Source organism: Gavia stellata, chromosome 15 (assembly GCF_030936135.1).
Source record: "Gavia stellata isolate bGavSte3 chromosome 15, bGavSte3.hap2, whole genome shotgun sequence".
Classification (NCBI taxonomy): domain Eukaryota; kingdom Metazoa; phylum Chordata; class Aves; order Gaviiformes; family Gaviidae; genus Gavia; species Gavia stellata.
In genome coordinates, this window is record NC_082608.1 from 7,858,065 (window position 1) to 7,879,170 (window position 21,106).

The 21,106-nt window shown below is 44.7% G+C and overlaps 1 protein-coding gene across 1 annotated transcript in view; it reads left to right on the plus strand.

Moving 5' to 3' along the window:
• The window catches only part of ZNF423 (zinc finger protein 423), a 234,886-nt gene that overhangs the window by 59,480 nt on the left and 154,300 nt on the right, over nucleotides 1-21,106 (plus strand). Inside the window, exons 3-4 of the mRNA XM_059824774.1 lie at nucleotides 10,199-10,399; nucleotides 14,392-14,472. Coding sequence (XP_059680757.1) covers nucleotides 10,303-10,399; nucleotides 14,392-14,472 — 178 coding nt within the window. The 5' untranslated portion in view covers nucleotides 10,199-10,302. The remainder of the gene's footprint in view (nucleotides 1-10,198; nucleotides 10,400-14,391; nucleotides 14,473-21,106) is intronic.

Consider the following 21,106-nt stretch of genomic DNA (forward strand, 5'->3'; position numbering starts at 1 on the left):
GTATTATTTAACAGTTGTATGTCAAAGAGTGAAAATACATTCTTATGAAGAAGTGCACTTTGCTTTGAAGTTAATACTTGCTGCATACTAATTTCCTCATGCATATAAATCAATTTGATTTGACCCTCATTATCGGAACTGAAGGTGGCAGTTAATCTCATTCAGATGCATCTTAAAAATCTGGAAGTGGACAGTAACATCTTGTTTCCAGAGACACATAATCTGTTGCACAACTATTACATGTCTTGAGTGAGTAGATTAGAGTTTTCTGCGGATGATAGCGGAGAAGTTTGGATAGCTGTGTGCAAACGCACTATTTGATTTGAATGCCACAGAGATCTACAAAGAAAATTGCTATTTGACATCGGAAGAAGTGTGAGGTGTTGATATTGTGAAAAAACAGTGGTAACTGTTGTCTGCACTTGGATGTGGAATATCCTTGGTAGCAAACGGAGCAGAAACGAGCCATGGTAGAAGGCGAGATGTCCCTTCTAGGATTGTGACTTTTTGATCTAATACAGGCTGCGCTTTGCGGGTCAGATGCACGCAGCAGAGGTGCCTTCCTCCTTTGCTCCATCATCTGCTAACGAACCGCCGGGCCTCGCTGCCGCCACAGCCCACTGTAGTCCACCGAAACCGTCCCCCCGCATTTTGAGCCCGTTCTTTCCGAGGAGGCAAGCCCGGTGTAAAAGAGCGGTGTTCCTCTCCTTGCATCCCTGCCTGGGGATGGGGCCTCTGTTCCCCAGCCCCAGTGGGCAGAGGGGCGGGAGGACACCCTGCCAGGGTCCTCTGGGGGACCGGGGTCAGTAACTGGGGAGAGTCCTGCAGGCGGGCACTGGTCCAGTAACCGAACACTTGGCACGCTCCGGACTGCTCTGCTCTCCACCTCTCGTTGCATTCTCTAACACTCACTTACTTCGCTTTTGGTGGTGGGGAAGTGTTTACATCCCATGTTTATACTGTTAAACCAGTTGCCAAATACTGAAGAGCTGATAAACACTATGTGCTGTTAACACTATAAAGTACCATCCCACTGCTGCTTGCATGCAAATAAATAATAATAACTTAGCTCTTTGTCTGCTTTTCGCTGTATAAATGTATTTGTCATGTAATATAGTAACATCTAAATCATTTTAGTAAAAGCACTAGAAAGGCTGAAACACTACCTGCAGGTACGATTAAGAGGAAATTTTACTGTTTGGTGATATTTTTATGATGTCCGTATCTGAATTTTTTTTTAAAACACTTCTAAAGTGATATGATGCTTAATCACTGTTGCTGGGTTTCACTTTTTTAAAATTTTGGTTTCACTGAGTTATTTTGCCTTCCGAAGGACTGAGGGATTAGCCCACAGGCTAAAAGTTACTATAAATTGTTCATTAAATCTTTTCTTGTATCTGTTACAGACACAGATATCTTTTTAATGTGCCTGGTCAGTTTTTGAGGCCATTATTTTTGTTACTACCCATAAATCATTAGCAAGTGTTTTTAGTGTCATTAGTGAAAGGTTAATAGAAGACCATAATTTTCAGATATGTCTTTTTGATTAGCTGCTCAGAAATTTCCTTAAAAAGGGGGTGTAAATTGTTCCACACCAGAAAGTGGAGACTGTGTCCAATTTGTGCACAAATTGAAATTGTCTAATAGACTCTTCGGAAGGTGTGGGGTTGCCTTCAAGGCAATGATTTAAACATAAACTGACCCTTGATGAGGGAGCTGGAGTTTCTGTTTAATGCGTTTCTGCAGTTCTCCTTCGCCTTCAGTGCCTTCAAATTCTGCGCAAATAATTCCTTCATAACAAGTGCCTTTTCAGAAGATGTATGCTGCTGACAGTTAATATAAAATTATTGCCCCTGAATGCATTTTTGTAATTACTTCCCAGAGAACTGTCTTTGTGTTAGAAGACATTTCACACTTTAGTAACATAAGTGTTTGGGGAGAACATGAGTAATAATTACAAGCAGTCTTTCAGTGAAAATAAACCTAAAAATTATAAAAAAAGCTAATGTTAAAGTTGGTTAGAGACAGTGAGGAATTTATTTAGCACGTTACGCCTGTCTGTATATTTTCCAAGTTTAATAACCCTTCAGTAACTAAACTTAAAAAAAGCAATAAAGAACAGAGAAACTGCTTTCTAATTTTTAAGCAATAATGAAACTAAAAACTGATTAAAAGTGACATGCTACTAGAGACGGAATAAAGCAACTTAATCTGAATGCTCCTATAGGAGATTTCTGCTATAATGGAAAATGAAATGGTTCGCAGTTTGATCAATAAAAAAATTAGCAGCATTTAATAAGAGGTTTCTCTAGCATGCTGACTAAAGGGTGCTATGAAGTCTTGAAATCCAAGAAAACTGGGGTTGTAGGGTGAGTTTGTGTATGTGAGCATGATATAAAAGTCATTGACTGGGCAAAGCTGGCGGGTTTCAGGTCAGATGCTAGATGTAAATAGTTACACTGCCTTAGAGAACATGAGGCCAGGACTGTCCATAAAAATATCTGTATGTTCTGGTAGTTATTATGTGCATACCAGCAGCGAGCTCCGATTTGCGTGGAGGCAGAACAACACAGGACGAAGTTTTGGTTTCACTGGAGAAAACAGGGCAATTATACTGTCTAGAGATAACTGTATATAGGTATAGGTGGGCTCAGGTGAAAGCAGGGCGCCACGAGGCAACAAGTTACATGCATTATCTGTTCTGCGTGTGATGTCTGTGACTGTGCTACAGCAAAGGAAGGTGCAATGAGCTGCCAGTCCTCTGCCGTGTGCTCCTGCCAGCTCTTCCCATGCCTTTAAAATCAAGGTAGGCACTTAAGGTTTTCTTAAACATTGTAGCTGCTAATTTGAGAAAATTGTATCCTATCAGTCAAGTAAGATGAACATTTTCCCTGTGAAATGTTGGTGTAAGTTAACAGAAGGATGCTGAGAGGAGGATGTTGGGGGCGGGTGCAGGGCTGTCATCAATAATTCTGTGAGCGGTGCAGTGTCGGCAGAAGCAGGCAGTGGCGGTGCAGGCGCCGGCAGCCGTTAGCTAGTTATTACTGGGCGTTTAGCTTGGAAGCCGTCTCTCTTAAAGCGCGTGTACAAGCAGATGTAGAAGGAGATGCAGTACCCAACCAAACAGTTTTTATTTGCTAAGCTGAAGAAGAATGCTGAGAACTGTCCACCTACTTAGAAATTAATATGATTCAGTACATACTGGCATGTAATAAGACTCTGTTGTGAAATGTTACAATGTGCGCTTCCTAAAGTCTCTGACTTTTTTATATTTTATTGTTAACACACTTCACACAAAACTGTCTTATTAGCATAATCTGTGTTTTTATCCTGTGGGTTATTATCCAGAGGGATACCTAGCACTGAGCACTCTCCCTCTTCCCTTGCCATTCCAAAAGAAGCTCTCGTAGCCACCGTTGCCACTTGTCGGTGGAGTCTGCTGTCAGAGTCAGACAAATGACAGCTTGGAGAGGCTGCAGCGGCCATAGCCCTAGGAGGGCACGAGGAGGTAACAATATACAATTTTCATGGTTCAAGGGTAGCCTTATCCTACTGTTCTTCATTACAGTACTGCAGTGAGATCAATTTTATTAAGTTGTAAGTCTTAGGAGGCCAACACCATTAACTACATGCTGAATCAAATAATTTTTTTGGTATTATGATTGTTTTTTCCTCTCGTTGAGGGAGGGCAAGATCTGATGCACGGATCTCTTCAACGTGCAAGGAGCATTACGCGGCAATTGAGCGTCGGCAGGATTGCGTGGCAGCCTGCGCTTCACTCACTCCACTCTGTCATGTAGTCATCCCGTGCAATTTGACATTGCGTGAATGTACCGTGGTATTTCATGCGTTATCCTTTCTGGCTCTTTGTTTTTCAGCTAGGCACTTTTTTTTTTTTACCCCATGTGGTTTGACACCATGTGAAAGACCTATGTTGCACTGCATGATAGAGCACCAAACCTGCTTGCTTTTGATGCACGTAGCAAGGATTCGATGTGCAGAACGAGCTGCCTTTTGATTCCTGGTCCTAGTGCTGGGATGCAATCTACACTCTCTGACCTGGTTTGCTTGGCTGGAGCAGGTTTTTGGCTGCTCTGTGTATGGGTATGGTTGCAGTGGTTACAGTGGCTCACATTAGGGACCTGGCCCATTGGGAGGTAGCACACACATACACCTGTGTTCCAGATACAAGTGTTTAAAAAAGATAGGTTTTTGAAACATTGAAGAGCCACAGACCAGGGTTACCCAGCAAAGCCAAGACTTTTCATCCTATGGGAAGATTTCAGCTGAGGTTTGTTTGTGTTTTCATTACCGAAACATTCATGGCTTTTTTGCTTGTGTTCATTCTTCTTTGACCGCAAATGACAGAGAACTTTGGACTCTCTTGCTGTATGACAGTGCTAGAGACAACACTAGAATGTAGCAGACCACATAAAAGTAGAGACCCCTCCCACGCTGATTTGGCATTTGACACCGAGCAAAACGTTTACTAACAAACGTTTAGATTAGGCTTTTCCTTTAAGTCATTTGCCTCTTTTGTTCTCACTTCCTAATTATAGACGAAATTTCCTTTCCTTTTGTCTTGCCGGGGAGCTGAGCGGCAGCCCTGCGGCCGCTGGGGCAGGAAGGCTTCACCCCCGGCAGGCTCACCCCTGGGCGGGTGCGTCAGGGCTCCAACGGGCCCCAGGAGGTGTGTCGGTTGTGTGCCAGCACCCGTCATTCCTCCAGCAGTTAGCTTTTATTTCTTCAGTGCCATTTACTGTTATCACTTGTCCTGCGTCTCTGGAAAATTTCTAGGAATTATCGTAGCCCTTTGTGAGTCCTTCAGTTGTTTTTTCTTTGGACCAAGGCAGAGGAATGAAGAGATGCCTCTTTCCCCCTCTTCATTTTATCTTTTGCCTTCCGGCTGTCAGACCTCGGCAGCGTGTGTGCATGTGTGTGTACATGCTTAGGTAATGATTTGCACAGCGTAACTTTGGGCACTCTGTAGATTGCAGCTGTACCTCTGTGTGGCAAAGTTGCTGTGATAGGAAGTGCTGTCTGGCGGTAAGTCACAGCCTACTGTAAAGAAACAACTCTTGATGGAAGCCCTGTAACTGGAGGTATTTAAAGCCAGACATTACCCTGCACTAAATAGTTTGTTCCAAAGAACGATCCTAGATTTAAAATAAATCCCAGCTTTAAAAAGTCCTCAGGCTTAAAAAAAATTAAAGAAAAGCCCCAGAAAATTTCTTGGCACAAAGACAGAAAGGCTTGCTTGCCCTGTATTGTGCTGATAAGATAAAGAGTTTAAACTGTCCATATTTGATTCCACAGCTGAAAAAATTAGCTAAGAGGTTTGTTCCTTTTTTAATTTCTCTGGCCCATGCGTTGCACCGTGTTACCCGTTTCCGTGTCTCTCAGTGGAAATGGTAGGTAGGCATCAGCATCACTTCCAGTGTGGCTCTGACCTTCTTGTGTTTTCAGTCCTGCATCACTAACTGAAGTCCCCAGAGCAGTTTGCTGCTGCCGTTGTAGCTGGGCTGGCACTGCGGTCCAGGGCTGAGGCTCTGCCGCACTCAGCTCCGAGCACAACCCCAGCCTGGCAGTGCTGTAAATCCCGGTCTGACTGCAGCAAGGGGAAGTTTGAGCTTGACTTCAGTGAGGCCTGGGTTGAACGTGGTACATGTAATCTGTTTTCAAATATTTGGCTTTAGGAGTGCGTTGTTCCTGTAACAGAGCTGTTTTGAACACAGCTCAGAAGGCATTTCTACTGACTGAAACTTTCAAGCCAGACCTTTGGGGATTTGCTCTCCCAGCTTTGCCAAGTTTGCCACATTCCTTGGACCACCAGGTCAGGCAGGAACACTCCCAGTTCTTCATATGTCCCCTTTGAAATAGTAGCTTTCTAGAGCATAAGCTGGCTTTTGCAGAAAAACCAAGAGTCATTAACAACATTAACTTTGGTGGCAATTAGAAAAACATATTCTTGACTTTTAGCCAGATTGTTTAGGTCATAGGGTAAAATATTTTTCTTGTGTAAAGCCCTGCAGGCCTTCCACTGTGCTATGGGGTGGGGTGGGGGGGCACAGAGAGAAAAGAAAAACAAAAAAGCCCCCCAACCCTGTTTCCTGACATTTCGGGTGGAGCAAGGTGTACTTTCAAGGCTGATCTCTCAAATTGTATCCTCTTACTCATGCCAGAAAATTGTTAAAGCCATCATTAGAGATGGCAGGTTCATTTAAAAATTACTACTAACATTTTTGTGAAATGCAGGGACTTTTTCCCCTCCCTTTAGAATTAATTAGAGATCATTTATCCTAAGACATGGTGCCAGCAGCTCCTTTCTGCTGATGTTTGGCCATACCCTTGTGCTGTGCACAAATGTCCTGGTGCTGGCTGGGAGCTGTGTGCCTGTGGTGCTGTGCTGCCTTTGCGGAGGCGTTTCCTGTACAAATTCCTCACAGGTCATTTATTTTTGTTGGGCTTTTTTAGCAATCTAGATAGAAACTACTTACTATTGAATTAAGTTCACTAATCTCTAAGGCCATCTTAAAAATTAGCTGTGTCATTTAATACACGTATCTGTGCTTGATGCTACAAGGTAGCCTCTGATATTTGGAGACTTCAGAAGGTGCCATTGGCTCTGGCCACCAAGAAGCCCCTTTGTGTGATAGTGCACAGATGTGTCCCCTCAGAGCCAGGCCCAGCTCCAAAATCACACCTGCTCCCGCTGCCGGTGCCAGCAGTGCCTTGGCCTCCTCCCATGGTGACCCAAAAGCCTTCAACAGTGTGCTCGTGCCTGCGTCCACCCGTTCTGCCCGGCTGCGCTGGGGTGGGATGCTCCTGCAGTTCTTGCCAGCAAGAAAATTGCAGGTTAAACTGGTGAACTACTACAGCAAAACTCCTCAGAAATTAATTCCTGAGGAATGCTCGTGGCCTGCTCTCCTCGTCAGGGAAACTGAGCTCACCGTGGGAGCAGCTCGGCTGCTTTTGAAGCTTTTCCTTGCTGGATGGACCACCCATTCCCATCACTGCCCTGGCTTTAGCTGGCTGTTTTGCTCCCCCGGGCAAGGAGCTAGCGTCTACCCGGGGCCGCCCGCACCCCACACACCCTGCTGGCAGCTCGTGGTTAAAAGAGTGGAGACGAAGGTCAAAAAACTAAGAAACACCCCAGATTTTTCTTGGCGGTGTTTGGTTTCTACAAGGCAAGCACCAAGCATGTGGCTCCACAGAGGAATCTGAAGACCGTGTTATTCAAAGGACAGGAACACTGAGGCGTGGCAGACATGTAAAATTCCTTCAACTTGCTGAAAACAGGAAAAAAATGTCATTTTAAAGCAATGTTGCATTTGCTAAATAATTTATGCAAGATTCACTGTTGTGTTGTTTGACATAGAACTCTGTCAAGCAATGACGCTTTTGAAAAGTTGCCTAGAGGATCAGATTTCCCATTCAACAGGGAATTAAAAAATGTTTCTGGAATTTTGCTTTGCAGTCGGGAATCTATTTTCTTATCTCACATTGTACAATTTATTTTTCCTAAAGCAGTGTGCTCAATTGTTTGTTATTATTGGACTCAGTCGAACAGCTTTATCCCTGGTGTAGTCACAAAGTGTTGGAGTAAAACCAAGGATGAATTTGTCACAGTGTACTCACCAGATCAGCTGGTCTTTAGGTTAACTGTCAAAAGACAGTATTTCCGCTAAAAATATTAGTGAAGGTCCCTTAAACATCCCTGAAGTTGGCTAAAAATCTTTCTTCTTCAGGTGGTGGCAAAGTCAGCTTAGAAACACTTCTCTGAGGTCTCTGCCGGCAGGCAGCATGGAAGCAGGTGGCGGTTCTTTAGGTTATATTTATATACTCAGACTATTTTTATAGGTTTCTGTCTTATAAAACCAGAGAGTTGACATTCTGATTTATTAACTATCAACTCTGCAGGACATACAGGCTTTAAAAAGATTGAATGAGCTAAAATGTTTGTGATTGCAGTCTGGGATGAAAAGCTGTAAAAAGGTGGGCCAAGTAAATATGACAAAATGGAAGTGATAATTTGAATATGTACATTAAATTATGGGTGAAGTAAAGCAAAGCTAGCATAGCTTCAAATGTAACTTATTTGGTGAAGTAATAGTATAAAGAGAACCAGAATCACGTGGTTTTTTCATTGCAATACATTTTTATTTAAGGAAAAGTCTATAAAGCATGAGGTTCAGCAAACTGCATTTTATTGAATAAACATAGTACAGATGGTGACTTACAATATGGAGAGCTTAGTGAGTGATACTTTTTATAACCAAATCCTTAAATTCATTACTGCTGTGTAAGTGGCATATCTGATTTGTTAAGATGAACATTATATCTAGCCCTTAATGGAAATTTTGTAGTAGAAAGGTATGTATAATTTAACAGTAAGAGAACCTGAAAATGTGCAGATCAGTTAATTGCTAAGAGGGATGCTGTGATACACCACAAGCGGGCATTGATTTTTAATATTTCCATTACAATTCGAAGGGTACGTCATGTTATGAGTGCTCCATGGAAAACTGCAGAGCATTTTACACCGGTTGATTTATGTTATCATGTGCAGTGCAGAAGATGGTATAAAATGTGCTCTGGCTGGATAGTGGTAGCAGAGCCCTACTAACGTGTGGGTCTGAATTGCAGTGCTTGTGGTAACCAGTTTTCATCTTTAATAAATTTTGTTTTTCAGCTTTGTTTCATGTTCTTAGCATTGGTTGTCCTTAATCTTTTTGGCGCTGATCTAATTTTAGAAACAATTCATCTCCCTGTTCACTGGCATTTCCTTGATGGCTTAAAACCCAAACGCATCCTGAACCAACAAGGTGGCATCTCCCTCCTGCCTGGCTCGAGCAGCTCCTGGGCTTTCGGGGTCAGCCGGCACGCAGTGCGGGAGGATCTCTTCTGCTGGAAGAGCCTGCGGTTCCATTTCACTTTGCTGGATGATTTCCCAAATGTTCCCATCTTACAAAGAGGGTGTATTCAGAGTGTGTGAGTGCTCGCGGAGGCAGGTGAAATGGTGCAGGCATAGCACCTGTGGCTGTATCGCCCATGTTGGTGGGACATGCGTGCGGAAGAGGCGCAGGCATCTCTGTTTCAGCTGGTCACCAAAGCCCAGGCAGCGTGGCCAGTGTATCTATTAGATGCTTTCCCTACTGAGAGGGCAACAGGGACTTAGAAGGGCTTTTTCACCTCTGCTGCCTCTCTAGAGAGCCCAAGTGAGGGCCGGTTGCAGTGCTGCATGGAGCCATTGGGCACGACTGGCTTCAGGCATGTCTGGGTGGCAACCGTGGCCAAGGGGGTGTCCTGGAGTCATGAGGACGTGGCTGCAAGCCCATCGCTCATGACAGGCTGCTGAGTGCATGCTGGGGGGTCTGACTGTGGCCGGCTGCCTGTGCCTCCCACCCCACTGCCAGCTGAGAGCCAGCTGCCCTGTGCCTGGAGCTGCCACCTGCACGGCCCCAGGGTGCACGGACCCCTGCACCGGGGTGTTTCTGGAGCTGCCAGAGCGCTCAGTCTCCTTTTATGCTAATGCACATGAAAACTTGTGGGTTTTTTGGCAAAGATATTTGTGCTAGCCCACGCTTTGGTCATAGATGAAGATAAAAAATGTCTGAGAGACCTGAAGGTCAGATGCAATGCTGTCGGCTCCCGGCTAGGTCGGCACAACACAAGGCTCATCTGCCCAGCAAAGTGCCTCTCGTTAGTTCAGCGCAACCTCTCACATCCTGGGGTATACGTGTGCTTTGGGGGTCTTCAGCTAGACGATTTTTTTTCTTGTTGTTTCTAATATTGGGGCTTGGAGGTGGTAGGGAGAAGAGAGCGTTGAGAATTAAAATTCAGCACATGTCTTTTCTTTGCGGGCTGTAATTAATCTTGCCAATTTTTAAAGCTTTGAGAATCTGGTTAAGTGATAAAACACTAACAACTTTATATGACAGAGAGTTAGAGGCTCCTGCTTTACGCCCACCAGAGAAGATTAGGAGAGAGTGTTTGCAGGATTCGCACTAAGCAGCAGAGAATACAGTTGAGAATTGTTGCACCGCATGATATAAAAACCACATTAGTATAATGAAAGGTGTCGGGGAATAATGTGAGAGCGGCTGTAATTAAATGTATCTTAATAAGTGCAACATCCTTCTTAAAGCTCTTATTTTTCAGACCTCTCAAACTTAGAGGATGTTCTTGCTGTTGGCAGGTGGCCTGGGAGGAGAGCTGGAGAGTGAAGCGAAGGACAGCCAGGCCCTGGAAGAGAGGAACAGTGTGACGAGCCAGGAAGAGAGAAATGAGGAAGATGAAGACATGGAGGATGAGTCAATTTACACCTGCGATAACTGTCAGCAGGACTTCGATTCACTGGCAGACCTGACTGAACACAGGGCACACAACTGTCCTGGAGGTAATGTTAAACTAGCTGTACAGTTCTGACAGGTGGTTAGCTGGGTAATTGGACATAGCAACAGCTTGAGGCCTCAAGTGAGATTAAAGAATTAATAATGTAATTTTACAGTTAATGTAATTTTATTGTGGTGCCTTGGGTAGCCTTTGTTCACTCCTTTAATAAAATTAAAATAAAAGCAACAGCTTTCCAATTGGAATCTGTCAGTAATTACGTTAGACAAAAATGTTGTGGGGTTTTTTTTAATGCTAAAAGTTTCAGGCAGGGTATTTTTCCCTCTCTCTCCAAATGTAGGAAGATTAAAAAAGTTAAATGACTGAAGTGTGCAAAACTCCCAGGAAGAAAGGCCTCTGAACCCCATAAAAGAACATGAGGATTTGGGAGATTAAAATTCGTAGTGCGAGTTTTGTAATCCCACCCTAAAAATACACCCTTCTCCCTAGGTTATTATTGCATCGCCTTTTGAATTTTATGGAAGTGAGGACAGCATTAGCCTACGCTGATCTTGATTTTCCTTTCTGTAAAGTAAGAACAAGCTCAGAGCATTGGTGTGAACAATTGCAACATATCTTGCTTTTACACGGCTGCCTTTGCGTGGCCGGCGGTAGCAGCAGGTATTCTGCAAAGCATGCTAAGCTGATTTATGGGGGTAGTAAAAAGCTTTGCAGATTTTACCAAAGATTAAATAAAATCTTAGGAGAGGGAGCACAGAATATGTTCATATGTATTTAAATCAGAGATTCTCACCCTTCACCTTCCTGGAATTGAGTACTCTGCCATCACTTTTTCCTCCGCATTCACCTAAAATATTTTCAGGCAGTTGCTATTATGGCAGATGGATAGATTGAGGCTGGCAGAGGGCAGAAGGGTTAGCTTCTCCTCTGGTGCAGCAGTATCCCATCCTCTTTCCCCTGAGTGCATTCCTCCCTGGCCTCTTAATTTGTTTGGTAATTAGTCTGTGTTTTCTGCTCTTCTTTTTGGGCATAAGTAAAATGATACTCAGCCAAGAAAAAATAAAGGAAAGGGAGTACAGCGAGGGAGGGAGGGTCAGGCGGGGGCTTCAGCTCGGTCTGAGTCCTACCCTGAGAGCATCCTCCCCTGTCTTGCTCTGGTCTGCGGAGATGAGGTCTCCCCGCTCTCGTTCCTATCTGCTTGCTAGGGGGAAGGACAGAGGGACGTTGGGGCTTTTCCCCAGCCTGCAGGTGGAGAGGGACTGTAGGCCTACACCTGCCCCCAGGGCTCCTTGCTCTGTGCTCCAGTTCAAACACCATGCAGGCTGCAAACTTGAAAGTGCATAAAATTGAAAGGTTACTTGTCTCAGGGTCATTTCTTGGCCAGCCGACAACCATGGCATTGGCCTGAGACTTCTGCAAATGACATTCGTACTCTACTGCAGGGTAGTAAGCAAGAAAATGCCATTGAACAGAAAAATCCTTGTTTTCCAAACTGGAAGGCGAGGTGCACAGCCCATGTGGGCATTGGTCCTTTGCAAAGGAGCAGTCGCAGGGACAAGTCGTTCCCAACGCCATCCTGCATGGGGAGCGGGACAGGCAGGATCCCTCCAGGGCGGGCAAGCAGCCATGCAGCTGTAGGGCCTGTCTCCAGTGGCTGTCCCTGGGCGGCCGCTGCTCTGTCGCTGTCCCGTCTCCTAAGTTGTGCTGGTACAGCTGCTCATGGCGCTGGGGGTGAGCCCCACCAAAAGAAAGGCTATTTTTGCCCCAGGTGTCTGCTTGAGTCTGGTTCACTGTGTGGTCCCCCAGACCAGCTGTAATGGCACAACTGGGGGAGTGGAGTAGGGCGGAGGGGAGCGGGCGCTGCTGGCGGGGACTCCAGAGGAGGAACGTAAGGTTATGATGTTGACCAACAGCACTATGAAAAGGAGCGATTTTTTTCCTGAGGCAAATATACATTAAAATGTAGCAATCTGGAGATTCTATTCATATCAATACAGTCAGTGTTTTCACACCTCATTTTTTACTTATCCTCAATGTAGTATTTTGTTAGTGAGACTAAGAAAAATAAATTATGTTTTTTGGGACCTATCAAAATAATTTGTTAGTATTCCCATTGCTAATTTTTGATTGCAGGTAGCATAATTTAATCTTCTTTTACTGTCTTCACATGTGCTGCTGATTTACAAAGACATTTGGTCATAAAAAGGCACCATGTAACCATCTGCATATACATGGAATAGGTGCTAATTATCTCCATGTGAGGATATCCTTGTTCCAGAACAAGAGTGCCTGTTTTCCATTTAGTTTAATCTGGTGTCCTGAAGTGATTTAAAGTAAATGGGAAGATTGCACTCATATATTCTGGAATGAGAGTGTTTCCATGAAGACAATCTGGAATATTGCTTGATATTTACATACCTTACCTTGAGGGAAAAAAACCTTTCAGATCCACCAGTTTGTTTGATAGCCATAAGAATTTTTGTTCAAAACATGCAAAATGCACATCTTTGTTAGTTCATCTGAAAAGACCTGCACCACCAGGGTGAAAATCTTAAGACCACGTTAGGAAGTGTGGTATTTTTAAAGATACTACCCCACAAAATAAGCTATTTGACTGTGTCCTTAGTTACCCTGCACTCCTTTTGGCTGTAATGCCTGCCTGATGCATCTGAGGTTGTAATGCAGTGCCTGACCTCTTGGCAAGCTAGGTTTTCATGTCTTAATCTGAAGCAGGGTTTTCAGTCATGTCTACATGGCTCCAGATCAATACAGGTAATATTTGTAGTGATAATATCACCAGGCTGATAATACAACATAACTAATGACTTCCTTTGGGACACTGAAGTTAGGAAGGTATTGTAGCTCAGCAGTGTTGCAGGATTACAACAAGGGATCACTCCAAAGAATAGGATAAACCATCTATTTCACTGGAATCCCTTAGAAATTCATTACGACGCGCTGAAGTTATAATACAGTTTGAACGCAGCTGCTTTGACATGTAAGGAGGTAACAAACAGCCATTTCCCCCCTTGCTTTTTCATGTATTTCAGGCTTGTTTCTTTGAGGACAAAACACCGCTGAAATCTAGACATCTCTGGTAGCATAAGTGCGTGGCATTCCTTTTGATGTCAGTGTAGTAGAGATGTTCTCCTTCTGACAGAATTAGGTGTCTTTTATACCTTTTGCTCATGACTGATGTTGGTGATTGCAGGTTGTAGGTTTCCAGTGTCTACAGGGATCTGAAAAGGGTCTAAATGGGGGCAGCTTGTACTGAAAGAACATCCCATTTCCTTACTGGCTCATGCCTTCCCTTGTCTCCCAGCTTGTCCCCACGAATGAGCTCTCCTGCAGCAGTCCTGGAAATACTGCCTTAAACAACTAGTGAGCATCTTGAAAAATACTCCGAGAATAAACAAATGCACCTAGTGTACACGTTGGATGTGTTAAGCTTTTAAAATTAATTTAAAACTCACTGATATCCCATGTCCCCATAACTAGAGAAGACATTGCCATCGGCATCACGTGCAGTCTTTTTTTTTATACAATTTTTTGCACGCTGCTGTTACAGTGTAGGCGTTATAGCACGATGCTATCTTATAGCATTAGTGACAAGAGTAAAGAATTGCGCGTGGATTTACAAATTACTATGTCCTCCAGCCAGCACCAGAGGCTGCATACATCAAGCAACTATTCAGCGATATATCATTGTCTGGTGGCTGACACTGGGTTGTTTGTTGTCTGATGAAAAGTGGCTAAAAAGCCACGAGATTTGCCATTTTGCTTGTGTGTTTTAATCCACCTGCAGTAGCCTGGGTTTAGCTCCCATATTTTATTGTGTTATTTTCGCCTCCTCCACCCGTATTACCCCTTCCTCCCATGGGTCAGAATATCTTCATGTAAACTTTTTTCTTCAGCTTCTGAACTGAATGTAGAGTGTTTTAAAGCAAATTAGTGCATCAATGAAGTGGACAGAAGTAGGTTACGGTGGGGTCTCTGAGCATTTCATGAGGTCCTCTTCTGTTGTTGATAACTTTACAGGTTGTCTGTTTCAAACAGCAGCAGAGCTATATATGGATATTGCCAGCTTGGAAGCGGCTGATTTTTCTAAACTACTGTACGGTAGGAACTAGTTTATAATTAAAGTCTTGCAGTTGCTCCTTTTAAATGCCCTGTAACTTGTACGCTAGGCTTACGTTTGAAATGAGGTATTATAACTGTTTCATGCTAGTGTATAATTTTGCATTTTCTTATATTTCACCTGCTACAAGAATTATAATTGCCATGCAACTGTATATGCGGGATGTTTATCCAGAAAACCATACATGGCAGCTTGTCAACAAGTGATGTCTCATCAATGTTTTTGTCAGGTGGCACTTTGTACTTCCCACTGACAAAGAGAGACTTCTTACATGTATTTCCAAAATTAGCCCTCCCCAAAATTGTAATCTTTTGTTGCACCTGATTGGCGAGTCAGAGATTTTTTGGTCTTTTTGCTGCTGCTGTTGTTGCTTCTTTAAATTAATGAATTACTGATCATCCTCCACAAAAGAAACTGAAATACAGTTGTGAAAAAGCAGTGTGGAAACTTAATTATACACCTAGTTTATACAGCTGTGGCTCTAATGACCTACTGGCCCTAATTACTGTGTTGTGGCTCAGTCTGAGCGCTCTTGTCCTTGCCAGAATTCCGCTCCTTTCTCTTAACCTGACTAGTGTTTCAAGCTAAAAAAAATAACAAGTTTCCTTTTTTTGTTCTTTTCTACATTGTCGTGCTGAAATGCAGTTTTCCTCCTTTCCAGAGGTCGTAGCAGTGTTTTAAAATTGGCACCAGAAAAGCTCAGTAATATCACAAACTGTAAAAACATGGGTTTTCCCTGGAGTCCTCAGTTCTCACTGTCTAGATCTGAAAATGGGCACCGGGGCAGTGCTTTTATTGTCAATCACTTGGAGGGCTCCGAGCAAAGGCTCCTGTCCTTAGCTCGTCCCAGGCATCCCCCCTCCAGGTGCGGGGGCAGCAGGGCTCCTGAGGGCTCGAGCAGCCGCGTTGGCCGTCGTGCCTAGGTGCTTCGCATGTCTCCCTGTAGCCGGTATTTGTGCTTGTCGGTGCTGAGAGCTCCAAAACCCCAAATTATTACATGGGTATGCTTGGCTGGATAGTTTGGGGTCCAGCTCCCCGACTGCTGTCATGCAGGTGACGTTTGAGTTTACCTGGAGGTTCCCACCCAGCCTGCGAGGAGGCTCTTTCCAGGACTTCTGCCTATACAAACTGGAAAATTAGTGTGCTGATAAAGTGCTGGGCTGCCTAGCTTTCTACACAGGTGCTCAGTGAAATATGTATTTGTCATGTAGAACATAAAGCATATTCCCATATCTGAATTTGGATCTGAAGTCAAATAGTTGCAAATTTAATGACAATGCATACATGGTAACCTTTGCCAATACAGTGGTTTCACAGCGCATCCTGTGCAATGTGTTTCCTGAGCAGCCACTTGCCGCAGGCCAGCAAGAGCTCCAGTGCTGCCTGGCGTGCTGGCCACCGTCAACGGCTCTGCACACACACAGGGTGTTTGGCATGAGTGGGGGCTGCCTGCGAAGGTGCTTTTAGTGTAGCATTTAATGTATTGAATATGTTTGTGAAAGTTGTGCAAAGTGTTATGCTCCCTAACAGCATTGCTTATCCGGCAGATCGGCGGGTCGTCCGGGAGGCGAAGGTAGGTGAGACCCCTGGGCTGCTCCGCTCTGGCCGGGGCATGCGGCCCCGTGCTCAGCCCTTCGGCACGGGGAGGTGTTAGCCGGGGGCTGAGCCTCGGCAATTGTTTCTCTGGCTGTCTCTTGGATTCTGCAGGCGTGCCTGTGCCTGTAAGGGTTTGTAGAGGGGGTCAGGACATGTGAATTTAAAACAATGCGTGCTCGCCATGAACACCCAGCTCAGGATTTGTTTTGCGGCCTCATGGAGGGTCTCCTGCAGCGGGGGCACAGCGGTGAGCCCATGGCAGATCCCCAGCCGCGTGGGAGCTGGCGTGAGGAGCCGGGCAGTGTGCTCGCTGATAAGAGCGTGCCAGTGCACCAGGCACCGCCCTCTGCAAATCACCACGGCCACCTTTGTGCTGGGTCCCTCTGGGGACGGTGGCAAGGGAGGCAGCACCAGGCACTGCGTGTGCAGATAGGAGAGCTGCCAGCACGGCTGTGGGCGGTTTGGTTGCATATAACCAAAACCCCTGGTAGGAGGGGAGGTAATGAGCTATCCCCACCCCTTTCTCAGCCTCCACGTAGCCAGCAGTCATTGCGGACAACCCAGCTATGCATTCTGAGGCTGCACAAACATTTCTTAGCAATGATGATGTCTTTCCTCAAGCAGCATATGTTTTTCACACAGGAAGAACATTTTCCCTGTCATTTTTAAACATATGGCCCAGTGAGGAGCTGAGGATGACACGTTAGTGTGCTTGTATCGGCAAGGGACTGTTTCATTCTTGCTACTTTAATTGAGTTCCTTTATCTACTTTTATCTAGTTCAAAACGTAGTCTGCAAAGTAAGCACAGGTGTACATGAAAATGGATAGAAGAAAAAGTGGGTGCCTGTTTTAAACGAGGCCTCTTAAAGCATGTGTCCTTTTGAAGTCTTGAACAGTTTGTTAGGTGGCTGTCTGAAAAGCCACTCTCGCCTCCTGATAGGTTGCTGCATCAGAAATAGAGAGATGAGCAAAGACCGAAGTACCCCAAATGCTGCGAAGCAAGAGTTAGCTGCCAGGTGCCAGCCGTGAGAGCTCCGGCGTGTGGCAGGACCTGCATTTGGGAACTGGAGCCCGTCCAGCTTCCCCCTGCACCACCCCAGGGCTCACACAACCCTTCTGGGGTGCTGGGGGTGCCCGAGCTCCACCTCCCCTTATCCCTGCGCTTCAGATTTCTGTTTGCAAAGGGATAATCCATCACTATGTTACAGCAGAGGGAGTATTGTGTGGGTCTGCGTATGGCAGGTTTGTTTCTCGGCATTATAGAAATCTAAGTAAATAATAAATAGTTTCTGAAAAAGAGGAGGGAGGGGTTGCAGTGGAAAGGCTTCTTCCAGTGCTGGAACCTGCCAAGTGCTGCAAGGGCAGCCATGCCCACAGGAACGAGGATCACTCCTGCCCTAAGCAGGTCTCAGCATGCAGGGGGTTGTAGACAAAACCCAGTATGTGAAACTCAGTTCAGAAATGCGGTGAGGATAGCCTGGAGACTACAACAGATGCATGCTTGTTATAAAGTGGCCTTTAATAATGCCTTAGAGAGCTTGGTGGAGGATGTGCTGTGGTTGTCCTGTCTCAGACGGACAAGAGCGTACATTGTTTGTGGCTAGGGCGCTGTTGAAGGGTGTGCATTGCCTTCCTGTGGGTTGCTGAGGGACAAAACCATGTTGGCCATATCAACAGCCTTGGCGGATTCAGAGCTGTCAAGATCTTCAGACTGCAGATGTGAGCAGTGAACGAGAGGTGTACTGGAAGTCTGCTTTTTCCTGATTTCTTCCCCTATCCCTTAGCAGACCATTGGGTAAGTAATCTTCATATAAGGATGGCCATACTGAGCCAGCCTGATGGTCCCGTAGCGCCATTTCCCCAGAACGTTCTCCTAGCTGTAAGCAAACTTATCTGGGCACTTCTTGGTGCTTTATATTTAAATTTCTCAGATAATCTTCTTCCATGAGTTTCCATTTTGTGAAGTTTCTTGTTGAAGCAAGGTATGCATTTCTCATTTCCCATGGTGGGGACCCACAGTTCAATTATGCCCTGGGGAAAAGTATCCCCTTTAGTTCACTTCAGCTTTGTCACCTGCTTTCATTTGATACCCTCCGGTTCTTCTGGGGGAGGAGACAGTGAGCGATTGCCCCTTTTCCACCTTCTCCCCCCACTCGTGCCTGAGCAGACTTCTTTTGCTGCCCCCTCCGCTGTCTCCAAATCCCTGTTTGCAATCCTCTTACTGATACCTCCTGTATCTTGACCCAGAGTAAAAGACTGAGGAGGCACATGGTAAAGCATGGCTGACAGGACGATGAGTGGGTAAGGTATCTCCTTCATCACTAGTGCTAGAGATGTGGTCACGTTTGCGTGTCTGTCCTGGTTCCCAAGCAGGAGGCGAGGGATACTACTTGTCCTGGAGTGAAGACCTGGCAGACAGAAAGATGGTGTCTGGCCATGTAGGGGGAAAACGATTAAGGCTTCAATGTTTATTAAGAAAAAAGCAACCAGCAGTGCATTTCAAGCACTCATCACACAACATAATTTTGCTGTTGGAAGTAGTGGGATTAAAAAAGTCTTTCTTAATGTTAATTTCTTTGAGTTTGTAGAATATAAATGTCTTTTTTAAAAAAATCAATTAAAAATAAAGGAAGTGTGTGTACAAACATTGTCAGGAATTCCTATCTTTCCTTTTTTTAAAACAAGCTCTAGAAAAAATCCCCACAGAAGTTCTGTAGTGCATATTTGAATGCTTTTGTTGTAGCCTCATTAAACTTGGCTTGTCTGCAGATACAGCTGGCATGTTATTAACTGTGCTCCAGGCTTGGGGAAGCCAGAAAGCAGCCTCCACCCCCCGGTGCCGGCTGGCTTTAGGGAAGCATGCCAGCATGGGTTGGTCCTCTTCAGCTGGCTGGCTTTGGGAGCGCTCGCTGGAGCATCTCCGCATGGCCTCTGGGTCCGGGAGCCCAGGGCTCAGCCTGCCTCGAGTGCCGACTCGAGGGAGGGCTGCTCGGTGTCCTCTGTGCCGGCCGACAGCCCACACCCATGCAGCACAGCAGTCCCTTGTGAGCAGGATGGATCCACCAAGGTATGTGGCCTCCCATGGACAACTTCAACCGGGTGCCTGCATTCTCCATAGGGGTCTCACGCTTTTCTTCACTGTGGGCTGGCAAGAAGCAAATTAATGATCGTCTGCCAAATAATTTCTCTGTTCTGAACAAACTCGTTATTGGACTGACCCAGTCACATAAATTGAATAAGGGAAATATTTTCCCTGCACCTGCTGGAGAGGCTGTTGCTCTCCAAGCTGGGTTTGTACATCAGAAGACCTCCACCAGAGGTCTAAGCAGCTTCTGACTTTCTTCAGTGCTTTGGCAACAAGTATGTACTTTTTGAATGCTGTTTCAATTATGTAATTTTAATAGGTGTTTTTAATAGTAAGGTGAATTTTAAAAATATATTTCATAATTGCATAGTCAATTCAAAATTGTTGTAAATATATTCAGTAGAAATTTAACTTAAGTAATGTGTATTAAATATTGGTAATGTTATTCAAACTTCTTGCTTATTACAACTAGCTCTTGTTGTCTTAACTAACAAAAATTGATTTGGGGTTTTCAAGGCACTTGGTCTGTTCATGTTAAATACTTCCTAGGGCATTTGAGCACTTTGTAATCTTTAAACATTTAGACTAGCAACTCCTTTCTGACACAAGGAAATAGACTATTTTTATCATCACGGAATTAAGAAGTCATCACTCTAATTTGGTTTAAGTTTTGACTGTTACTGGAAGGGGTATTCCTTCCTTCCATCTCCTACCTTATGCTGGTACAAGGTTTGTGTTGTCTTTAGGAGCTGACATTGCTGACAATTAAAAGGATTAATTTTTAGTCTGCACAGCTCCTGGATCTGGTGCCCTATGGAACTGCACAAGCCTTATGTCAACATAAGGGGGGACGAGGGGTCAGGGTTTGGGGGAGAATTCAAGGTCTTCCCCCTTTACCACCTGAGTTATTTTGGATGAAAATGACTGTAACTGTGGCTTCACCAATTTGCCTGATGACATGCATGAAATTGGTGGAAGAGCCAAGGCCTTTAATCTAAGTGGGTTTTGTTGCTGGTGACACCTGTAACTGTGGGGGTGAGCTCCCTCTTGAAGGCACCATTTTTTGGCATGTGGGTCCATCTCTTCTTTAGGCTTCCTTGAAAATCTTTCTCAGCATAATGATGAAAGACTTTTTGGCTCCTCCTTATGTTGCTACTCAATTACTGTTAGCCTTGCTGAGGAGGACATAAGGAAAGGCTGAAGAAGCCCATTGCTTTTCTTTTCTCCAGGGAATCTTGTTACATTAAACATTTGAATAGATTTTTGAACGTAATTCCCAGTCATTTCCTCTACAGTGAACTCAGTTCACTCATGCAGACTTTGTACTTAATGATATCTCTTAAAATAAATGAGATTTGACATAATTTATATTAAATGGTCATTTTAGAAATCTACATCTACTAATTATTCATTAGAAAATTTGGAAAGACAGAAGTAAAATAAATTCCCTTGATGACATCACAGTCTTTAGAAATAGAAATATATACACCTGTGTTCATTGTCTCTGACCAAAACTGAATGCAGGTGATGTACTGGACTCCAAGAGTAGTCTAAGCAGTTTTGAATTACATTGTTCAATCTGCATCAATAAACCACAGCAACCAACCAAGCCAAAACCAGCCAAAAATTCAACATGCCTCTAAGGCAGGTTTTTAACATTTACGATGATACTCAGCTTGTGGTCTGTCTCTGCATTGTAGGGGATTTTGCTTTTGTGAGTTCTTCTGGTTGTCTCCTCAGGGTGACCGCTCTCTTCCCTTCCCTCTCCCCGTTGTCTGTGCTGGGCTCCCTCCTCGAAGGCTGTTTCCTTGCTTGTCCTTTCTGGACTGCCACCATTTCACATCTTGCTCACCGCAGTCTTCTGCCTGACGCTGTGCTGGTCTTTGCCCTTTCCTGGCCCCGCATGTAACTGAGTCACTTCACAGTTCATACA